The sequence below is a fragment of the Haplochromis burtoni genome, unplaced genomic scaffold (assembly GCF_018398535.1).
Source record: "Haplochromis burtoni strain Fernald_Lab_line unplaced genomic scaffold, NCSU_Asbu1 Contig_162, whole genome shotgun sequence".
Taxonomy (NCBI): Eukaryota; Metazoa; Chordata; class Actinopteri; order Cichliformes; family Cichlidae; genus Haplochromis; species Haplochromis burtoni.
Genome location: NW_024582523.1, coordinates 255,909 through 267,330, shown reverse-complemented (window position 1 = coordinate 267,330; position 11,422 = coordinate 255,909). Strand labels below are relative to the sequence as shown.

Sequence of the window (11,422 nt, the reverse complement as noted above, 5' to 3'; positions counted from 1 at the left end):
ATAAGCTGAAAATACTAAAACAGAGATCATTTAGCTGGAAGAAACTCCTCTGATGGTTTCATGATGTTGATAAGCATATGGAAAAGTTAAATATCTTTTTTTTTAGAGTCTGAGCATTCAAGAGTAATCCTGATGTGTGAAATGCCTGATTCAAATTAGCTGTCTGCTACGAGCGGAAATCCTTTCATATTGAGTTTTGTTTCCTTTTCTTTTAAAGCAAACCATTCGCCACTGCAGCAGTGTGTGTGTGTGTGTGTGTGTGTGTGGTAACAAAAATAGCAGACATTTCGGTACGGTGCCATTTAAGATGCAATCCTTAAATCAAAAGCTACTTACGTTCGTAGCTTTTGTTTAGTGTTCACAAGTCTTCCTCTGTAGAGTGACTTGCTGATTCTGTCAGCCAGCAGAGCGATAGAGGGCAGGAACAGGAGGTTTATAAGAGTGACAAGTAGTTATAGTGACAGACGAGGTTTTCACACCATTAACCACAGTTACAGAATGTCTGCTAGAGGTCCAAATATATATTGATACCAAAGCTGGTACTGGTATCGGATCAATATTAGTGTGATAGGATACTTTATTTCTCTTCCCCAAGTTCAGTATTCACCCCACTGCACTGATTTATTTAAATAATTTTCTTGGAAATGAAAAAATATACCTCAAACGTGCACAATGAAAAAATCCTATACAGCCTATAGCACATTTAAACAACAGAAGTTGACATAAAGTGCTTTAGAGATAGGCACGTCTACATTTCAGGTCTCCTAAAAAAATTAGCTTCAAATTACATTAAAAGAGACGAAAAGCTGAAAGGTGTGTTTTGTTGTATCAACTAATTATTGTGGAAAATGAAAATCGCACCGATCACGCGGTCATTAAAATGTGTAGAGGATTTCCAAATTGATGATACATTTCATAAATCATAGCACACTGCTTCTCCCTGCATAAGCTGCCTTTACAAGTATCGGTATTGGTATCAACAAAACGGTCCATGTATTTACTTGGTTTCGGATTGATATTAAAATTCGCTGTATCGCACACCACTAGAGTCTGCAGCTCCCTGTAGTTAATGCACTTGCTTCTGAAGGATGTCGAGATCTGACAGGAAGGGAGGGACACCGCTAGGGGCAGGGCAGCGGAGCGAGCATGAGGCGCCGACACCTAGGCAGTGACTTTGCACAGTTAATGGGCAGGTCTCTGCGAAGCAGCAGCCTACCTGTCGGAGCTCATTGCGGCAGAGTTGCCAGAGTAGACCCCATGCTCGTTCGCTGATCGTGGACCTGCGAGAGCTGAGTGCACCTAACAAGGGAGAAAACAACGGAAACATGTCTGAAAGACTTTTACTCTGCGCTGTTTTGGCCGTGTGCCACTGGACGCAAACTTGCACTGGATTTAATATAGATGAACGGTTTCCTGTGATCAAAGAGGGGAAAACCAGGGGGAGCTTGTTTGGGTTCTCTGTAGCTTTGCATGAGCAGACGGTGGGCTCCAGACAGTATCTGTAAGTATAGTCGGATAATGCATTTTTCAGAAATTGCTTTATATTTTCTTTTTCTTTTTTTTAATTTAGAGGTAATATGTCGGCAGGCAAACAGTCGTGGTAAAGCAACACTTTCTGTTCACCTCGTACTGTGCACGGTTAACTGCGCAAAAGTAGGATACGACGCTTTATTGTCACCTGTCGAGCGTTTCTGTGCTCCACTTACATACTACCTGTGAGAGAAACAACTTGCTGGCGACCACGTCTGCAGATTTAGTTAGACCAAACCAGGCATTTGTTCTAGTACAGTGAGAATATAAGACAGGTGCTCTACGCTCTTTGGAAGTAATTCGACGAAGTTCGTACCCGGCGGCGTTGTAAATCTTTGCCGTGCACTGTCAACGTGTAGAAAACGTGTCTCATAACACGTCCGGTGACCTGTTTTGAAAGCAAAACTGTTTTTTTTTTTTTTTTACACGATCACCATATTACATGACTTTTACACAAATTTGTTTTATCTCACTGTCAGTTTTTTTTCTTACTTGCTCGGTTTGTCTTTTTTTATTCATTATTGCAACAATAATGAACGAAACTGAAAATCGCATTGTTTAAAGTGAATAGATGAGATTTATTTTTAATAGTTTCTGCTGCTGGTCCAGCTGTTGGCACACTCACAAACACACTTGTTTTTAACCAGAATTCACAGTTCTCTGAACACAGATAAATCCTGGTTTGTAAACCACGTGTATGCTTCTAGTTTGGAAGCCAGTCCTGGTACAATAAGAGCATTTTTATCGTGATGTGCATTTCAGTGCATTGTGATTGAACTTTCAGTCATGATGTGGGTGGCTGTATTATATTCAGTTATTAAATATTTGTAAAGTAAACATTTGCACATCTACTCAATCTGTATTTGGAATTTGGGTGGAACTATTGTTGCCGCTATCGGCTAGAGAGAACTTGGGGTTGTTTCCTATTAAAGCTTTTACTGGCCCGTAACACTTCACAGCTTAACACCTGTGTGGAGCACTTGCAAGGATTTACATAGGAAGTGACTGCTTTTGTATCTGTTGATGTTCAGGGATGTCGCGTCTTTGCTGTCTTCGTGGCATATCTAATGAGAGCTCCTCAAACTGTGTTACTGTGCAGTATAGGATTTCACTCGGTCAATTAGAGCAGCCCCTTCATCCATCCGCTTCCATGATCACACAGCATGTTTGTAATGTGCTGTTATCAGTGTCGTTCTGCTTTGAAGAGTAAAGCATGAAGAAACGTTTCAGATCAGAGCCCACTTCCTCTGTGCTCTCATCAGTGAAGTTAGATATAAGGTTTATTTCTCATTGCAAGTCATGCAATGACAGATTAGATTAGAAGACCAAACTCACTCTCATGTCTGAGCTGTAAGTATAAACCTAGATGGTTCTGCATAAAACTGGAAAGGGGAAGAAATATATGTCTGCATGAATTACCTGAATAACATACTCCTGTACTGCCAAGCTTAAGTCCATATGTGCTGGTTATTGGCCAGTGTTAGCTATGCTGCTAGCTCTGTTTAACCCATAAAAACTAACGTTACTGCAATATTAATATAATTGTAGCCTAAATCTCACACTGAAAATACGTCTTCTGCTTAAAGATTCACATCACACAGCAGGGCATGTCATGTTGTGGGCATGCAGTGTAGCACACATCTGCAGGGAAAAACACAATGCTGTTGATGTCACCTATTTCATCTTACGAGACATAAGTGAAACCCGCTTTGATATGTGGTTTGGAAATAGTGGCGCTCACAAAACAATAGTTGGCCGAGTCAATAGGCGATAAGAGTGCATGACTCTGTAAAGACATAACAGTGTGCTGGTGTCTGCAATGTCTTAGAGGAAGGGATTTTAAAATAAGTTTCTTTTGTGGTTGCACATCTGTCTCAATGAACCCCACAGCTTTTAGCGACATATTTTCTCTGGCTGGAACTGCAGTGTGAATATCTGAAAAACACCAAGACGTATGCACCAGTCATGACATGTACAGAGAAGAACACTGTTCTTTGTTGTCCTTGTGAGTCAGAGTTCAGGATACCAGTCGAGTCAAATGGCTTCCACTCCCATTTCTGGAATAAAGAGTTTGTTTGTTGTTGTTGTTTTTAATTGAAACCTTCTAAGATGCAGGTTATTATCCAGTTACACTAAATGGTTGCTGAGCTGAATTTTAACAATATATTTTGAATATGGGTTGCACATCCAATTAGTAGATCAGCATTGCTTCTTGTTGGGGATGGGCTTTACCCAAATAATCCAAGAACTACCTGAGGCCAATTTGTACCAACTATTCACCTCCCCACTCCCCCTATCTTTTTGGATCACCCATTTAAGGTCTCAGAGAGATTTTTTTTTCCCCGAGAAGGTCTTTTTTTTTTTTTCTCTGTTGTTTCAGGGAAGGGGGGGAAACAGGGCAGTCAGCTGGCCACCTATTGGCTCTTCCAGTCCCCTGACCTTATGGTATTTTAGGAATGTATTACTCTTCTCTGCACAGTTACAACCTGCCAGGTTTCAGGTTGAGACAAGACAGGAGGGAGAATGATTATCCAAGAGAGAATACACATAAAAACTCCAAATATTTGACTCAAACTGATCCAAAAACTGCTTCATTTTACAGATGAAAGCTGAAAAAATAACACATTCTTTTGACTGATGAATACGCCAGAGTTGACGTGGCTGGGATCGAGGATCATCCCTGTCTGACTGCAGCAGCCAGAGGCTATGAAAGTCAACGATTTAATTTGACGGGGCCTTCCCCTTTCTGCTGCGAGGTGAAAATTAAACTGGTCCACCCACTGTACACACATCTGATGTTCAGTTAGAACATGCACAGGAACATACGTCACCTTTCGTCATATGTTTCGATAGAAGTAAACTTTTCTGGCAAACCCTTTTTCTCAAAGCACCCCGGTGATTTTACTTTTTCAATCTTTTATCACAGCTTTTTGTGTCGTTTACGTGCTCCAGTACAGTATTGTGCAATGGGTTGTAAGCTCTGTAAGGGCCTTATACAGTCAATAGAACTGTTCACTGGACTGATCAGTGATAAAAGTCTGTGGGCCGTAAACGTGACTGTAATCCAACATTCCTGCTAAAACATATGTGATAGTGGTCTTTGTCATTGAACGAGGTCTATCAAAGGGCTAGTGTCATGCCTCGATGCAACACTTTCATGTCTATCCCATGCAAGCCAGTAGGTTTTACACTGACACAGAATCTTTTTCAAATAGAAGATCAAATAGAAATTTGGAGTAAAAAGTAGGTTAAAATGGGGTTAAAGTGATTTTATGCTGAGCGACTGCTGTCGGTATAAAATCCCTTTACCATGGTTACGGGCCCTGATCTTAATGCAGTTATTCGCTGTATCCAATCAGCTGGTAATGACATGAGTTGCATTCTGTGTAGCAGCACAAAAACGGCTTCTAAAAACATGTTGAAATGGATCCCAGCACGGCTCGGGGTTCCTGCTAATCTCCACAGAGCAGATTGGTTATGGTGGCGCTTTCATTAGAAATACCTGCAGTGAGGACTGTTTTTATCTTAACAAAAGTGTAAGAGATCCCCTCCCTCTTTCCTCCCCCGGTTGCATAAATGCCCTCAGCTGCACAGAAAAGAAGCTAGCCTCCAGGCTACTGGGAGCTACCTGTAGCTTGAAAAACCCATATGCTCCAGTACCTCTCTGTCTTCATGCCATTTTTCACCTTTGAAGAGAGAAATGATCCACAAGTATTGGATTACACTTGGTATTTTTTTTAGGAAGTGTGCGTGTGCTGCAACTTGTTGTGCGTCCGTAAAATACAAATAAGTGCTCGTATAAATATAGGATGTTCCAACGCTTATTACTGATAAAAGGCTAAATAAATACATGTATGAAATGAATATGTAAACAAAGAGAGATAAAAAAAATCTGGCGTTGGAAAATTTCCAGGCATTAGCAGGTAAAGGCAGATGTTTCATGCACACCTGCACTTCTTTTATATAAGCTGAGTAATATCTGAGAGAAACTTGGCACTGAACATGCACGCCAACATGGGTTGCTGTCAGCTCTGTTACAGCTGTGTGGCTGACTGTCCATCTGTGTCTCCCACAGCTACTTCTCTTCTTTTACATACAGCAATGGACAACATTTTAATAGTAATACTGTTACTAATACTGTGAGCCTCTTCTGATTTCTGGCTTCATGGTTCACTGCTGAGGTATGGCATCACTGAGAAGCATGTGGTCAGGTTTAGTCCAGCGGTATGTGTATTCCTGTTTACATGTATACATTTGTATGTACACCGTTCAGGCATAACGTTATGACCCCTGCTTCATATTGTGTTGGTGCCAAAACAGCCCTGACCTATCAAGTTGTGGACTCCACTTGACTCCTCAAGGTGTAGTGTGGTATCTGGCACCAAGATGTTAGCAGCAGTTTTGCAAGGTGTCCAGCACATCCCACAGATGGGTGATTGGATTGATATCTGGGGAATTTGAAGGCCAAGTCAACACTTTAAACTCATTGTTGTGCTACTCAAACCATTTCTGAACCATTTTTGCTTTGAGGCCTGCTGAAGAGGCCACAGCCTTCACAGGATTCAGTTTCCATGAAAGGTTGTACATGGTCTACAACAATGCTTAGGTATTATTGTAGACCATGGGGTGGCTTTTGGACATTGGAGTGTGAATGTGTGTGAATGTTAAATAGAAAGCACTTAGAGCATAGAAAAAAGGGCTGGGTGAATGAGGTAAGTTGTGTGAAGCACTTTGAGTGCTTTGATAGGATGGAACAGCACTATATAAGAACCAGTCCATTTAGATGGAACATGCCAAGGATGTTACATTGCCCAAAGCATCACACTGCTTTGGGCAAGCCTGCTCTGTTAGCTTGTTTCTTCCCATAGTGCAACCTGGTGCCAGGTGTTATACAGTTAAGCGATGCGCACAAACCCGGTCATCCAATTGATGTAAAAGAAAATGTGATGCATAAGACCAGGTCACTGGACCATTACTGTGTGTTGCAGTTCTCTTGCTTGCGTGCCCATTGTTGGTGCTTTTGGTGGTGGACAGGAGTCAGCATAGGCACCCTGACTGGTCTGTGACTATGCAGCCCTATACACAACAAACCGTGATGCACTTTTTGAATCAATCTGAGCTACTGTAGCTCATCTGTTGGATCAGACAACACAGGCCAGGCTCTTCAAAATTTGGCACTTGTCAAACTCACTCAAATCCCCACGTTTGTCCATTTTTCCTGCTTTTAACACATTTCTATTTAAGGACAAAATGTTCAGTTAATCTCTAATATATCTTACCTACTGACGGATACTATGATGAAGAGAAGATCAGTTATTTACCTTTAACTGTCGGTGGTCACAATGTTTTGCCTGATCAGTATATTTCTCTGTCAGTTATGTGTGTGTGTGTGTGGACGGGTATTAACATCTTCATGGGGACCAAAAATTGGTAGTTTACTATACTTGTGGGGACAAACACAAGTATAGGACAAACAGTTTGAAAGCATTTTTGAGACTCAAAATGTGGTTTTAGTGTCAGGGTTACAATTAGGTTATGGTTAGGTTTAGGGTAAGGGTCACGGTTGGGCATTCATTTTTGATGGTTAGGGTTAGGGTAAGGGCTAGGGAAAGCATTATGTCAAGAGATGTCCCCACAAGGATATAAATACGTGTGTGTGTGTGTGTGTGTGTGTGTGTGTGTGTGTGTGTGTGTGTGTGTGTGTGTGTGTGTGTGTTGTTGTGTGTGTGTGTGCAAGGGGGGCTACACCCTGCAGCAGTACTTGACGATATTATTCATCCAGTGACAGGAGACAAACCTGCAACCACAAGCTGAACTTTCTTTGCCCGCTTCAGACTAGGTTTCACTTGTTGCCAATAAAAAGTGAATTTCTTTATCATCAAGGGGATGTCCTGCCATGTTTAATTTGTCGAGCTGCCTCTAAATTAGTTTGGTCTCCTGTTACTGTTTCACCAAAGACAGATGGTGGTTTTCAAACAGGATGTTTGTCCAGCTGAGATACCCTGTTAGTGTGGGTGCCTGTCTACAGGTGCGGAGTCCTTTCTTTTTTCTTTATTCAACTGTATGACATTGTTGTATCTCCTCTTTCGTCTGCATTTAATTTCCACTAAAAAAGTACCCTGGTGAAAAAAAGAGAACAAAGTTTATCAGCAGTCTGCTATGTGTGAAAGTGGTTTGTAGTGCATTCCTACATTTCTCCCTTTTGTATAAACATTTAAATGCACTAACAGTGATGCTTGTCATTATAGAGAGACATTTAATCTTAGTCTAGTCCATATTGCAAGAATGTAAATCTTTAAAGTAGATAATTTGACATTATGATAGTTGTAAGGCTTAGGCTTTTGTAGTTTGCTGTTATTGTTCATGCTGGCATGTTAATATATATATATATATCCAAATTGCCCTGCCCTGACATAAATATATGAAAATCCTGAGATGCAAAGTGAAGGTGAGTCTGTGTGAGCCATGTTTTCTACTTCATGCACACTCTTTCATCACTGTTTGACCAGAGATGAGTCATCGACTTTGTTCTGTAAATGCAGGCAAATGTTCTTTAAGTGTGTTAAGAACTAGGCGTGCTTACTGTGAATGATATGAAAGCGAAGTGTGTGCTCATGTAGTTTCTTTGTTTCCTGAAAGTACAGTGACCTGGATTCATCACAGCTACTCATTGTTTGAGTAATTACTCAAAGAAGTAATTTATTACACATTTATTCGTTTCCTAAGGCATTAAATTACTCGATGAAGAAAGTCTTTCAGCATGAATGTTGAAAAGACTGAAATGCTTTGTTTTATAATTAGCACTGACTATAAAGTATAGGCTAAATTATGTGCATATACTGGCACAGCTCAGTAGACACAGGTACAGGTAGGAATAAAGGCTGCACGCTGATTGGCTGTGGCAGGAGCCGCTCACATTCCACTTCCCTCTGACTCTGGGTTTCTTCTCTACCTTTGTGTTAGAATGCTGAATTTGCAAGTGCTGTGTGTTTTTGGCAGTGGATAATTATTTCAGGCCTTTGTGAAGTCTGCACTTTAAAGTAACGTTCCCAATGGGCTGATGGGCTTCCTATGTTGCACTGTGTGTTTTCTACTTCACTCTCCATGTGTTTGATTGTTGGGTTTTGTTTTTTCATGTGAAGGGCCATTTAAATTTTTATATAGTTGTCTGAGGGCCACACTATTATGAACACATACCGAGGGATGCAAAAACGAAAGACCAACAAAAAGGTCTATAGCTACTGTGTTACTTAGCCCCATTAGATTTCAACTTCATGGCTATAAATTGCACTCACCACAAAACCTGCACACGTAATATTCTCGCTGTCAGTCTGTTGTTGTGTGAAAGATGCTTTTTGAGCACTCAAACTCAAAAAGATGAAGATTCATTTTGAGTTACGAGTGCATTTCTCCTCTCTACTCATCAAGTTTAGCATGTTTCAAACTGTAGCAGCGCTCAACCTTTGCCCTTTTCATTATTGCCAGCACCTCACCACAAAGGAAGCACACTGGCTTGCCTTTCACAAAAAAGAAAAAATAATTTGTTCATTTTTCCTGGAATATGCGGCATTCTGCATTCACCTTCATTTTCTTGAAAGCTGCCATGATTCATCCCTTGTCATCTTTGTCAGTCAGGTTATGACGTGCTGTATGTATCACAGATGATGTGCTTCTACAAGTCAAGTGTGCAGCAGCTGGGATAAGAATTAGAACCTCCAAGTCATCAGCCAGAAAAGGGTGGAGTGCCCACTCTCGGTTGGGAAGGAATTGCTGCCCCAAGTGGAGGATTTTTCAGGGTTTTTGTTCATGACTGGTGGGAGAGGTGGATCAGAGATTCTCATCGTCTACTGAAGTCATTATGTCATTAGAAAATCATAAAAAGATCTCACGTCTAGTCTCTTCTCATTGTTAGGCTTAATTCAGTCTGCAAACTGAGTCACTATTTAGCATGATCTGTATTTATTTTCTTCTTTAGTAGAAGTGGCAGTGTTTTCTTGAAAAACAATGAGGATGCAGTAGATGAGACCATGCAGGTTTTTTTGTATATATGTGTGTCTGATGTTGTGTTTTTAAGATAAAGGGTGAGGATTAATAATATTTTATTGCATTTTTCTTTGCTTGTGCATTTTGGGTAATTTAGTGACCCACCTTGTGTTGCAGTTAGAGTGAGACAGTGTGGTGTCACCATACTGTACCCCGATCCACAGACAGCACTGGTGTGAAAAATGGCTGTGCTGGTCCAGGTCAACAGTAACATATTTCATAAAACTACTGTTTTGCTGTGGCTACTGTATAATTTTACGTACAATAATATTATGAAATAGTATAATCTTTACCTGGTGTCATGACAATTGAAATGGACTGGTTCTTATATAGTGCTTTTCTACTCTGAGCACTCACTCACACCCATTCACAAAAGCAGTTCTTTCTTTTCTTTGGAAGTGCTTCTACTCTAACATTTACGCACATTCAACTTGGGGTTAGTATCTTGCCCGAGGATTTTTGGCAAGCAGACTGGTGACTGAGCTACAAGCACCCCATAGCTTCTCTTTTTTTTTTTAGCTAATTTCAGTTTGCTGTGCAAAATCAGTATCACTTATGCAAACTTGACATGTCATCGGTGGCACATGGTTTACTTTTAATATTATTAAAAGGGCTGCGTTCAAATCCTGTGACAGACAGGTTGCCTTAAGCTATATCCGGAGGGCAATCAATCACGCATGTTACAGGCAGCTGTAACACCACAGCATACACTCTGCAGGCACAATTTATTAAACAGCAGGCTTGAGGCAGAAAGTTTCCCACTTTGCTTTGTGTCGCTCACCTTTCCTTCCGCCATCTGAATCTCTTTGTGATGGTTTCTCTCCCTCACCCACTTTTAAATGTTTCCTGTTCTTCACATATAAGATAAAGGCCTTTAAGGGGGAAAAAAATACAAATTTGCCCGTTAAACACCTGTATCCCATGTCTCATAACGGCTCCAACTTGATCGACGTGAAGATGTGTGTATTCTTAATGAGACGCCAGTTTGACTGTAAACGTGACTAACTCGCGCTTTGTCTCGTCTTGATAATCTCTCAAAATCCTGTGAGTTGGAAAGGAAATGTCATCCCAAAAAGGGTTTAATTAAGTTGGATTTCCTGGTTTCACTGTTGTTGGTGTTATCTTAGCAGCAAATAGACATGTGGGGGGTAAAGATTATAGGTGAGCGTGGCTTAATTTTAATTAACTGCAAGAGAAGTTGTTTGTGTTGACTCTGACATTTGCTTACAATCAGCCCTTTCGCTCTTTCCCTTGCAGCTCCCCTCATTTGTTGAGAGACTTTTCCCACTATCTGTTCTTGCTCAAGTCAGAGGCTTTTCTGAGGCAGTGCCGGCTAACATGACTAGATAAATGAACCACTGTTTGTTTAACTTAATGGCTGACACAAATATACAGTAACAGTTTTGAAACTAATTAAAACGTACAGCTCTGCTACCACTTCCAACATAAATGAAGACAGAAAACTAAACAGCAGTGGTGTTTGCAGGGTTACTGAAGTTGGACTACCTGGTATATAATGTTGTGCTACGTGATTGCTAGCGACACAGCTATGTTAGCATAACATTAGCACAGTGAAGCTGGAGGATGAACGCCAACTTTTTTTCCACTCATTAAAAGTTAACGTGACGGATTCTGGTGGTTAGAGACAAATGCAATCGCATAGCGGGATGCTATACAGGGGCCAAACTTCAGTCAGGAGAACAACTGAGATTATTCATCCACAATACGAGGTTAGTTATTAATATACTGCAACAACATGGGAGCAGCTGCGAGAGAATTCAGCATTAATGAATCAATGTTACGGAAGTGGAGGAAGCGCAGTTTTTGTCTTTCCCCATATTTCAAAAGT

At 40.8% G+C, this 11,422-nt stretch overlaps 1 protein-coding gene across 3 annotated transcripts in view; it reads left to right on the top strand.

The window, feature by feature from the left end:
* The first annotated feature begins 1,079 nt into the window (after positions 1–1,079).
* Positions 1,080–11,422, top strand: part of itga3b (integrin, alpha 3b) — a 30,799-nt gene continuing 20,456 nt past the window's right edge. Inside the window, exon 1 of one of the 3 annotated variants that reach the window (XM_005932803.3) lies at positions 1,080–1,501. In XM_005932803.3, the coding sequence (XP_005932865.1) occupies positions 1,326–1,501 (176 nt within the window). In that variant the 5' untranslated portion in view covers positions 1,080–1,325. The other 2 variants (XM_005932804.3, XM_042225146.1) reach the window with 2 other exon arrangements.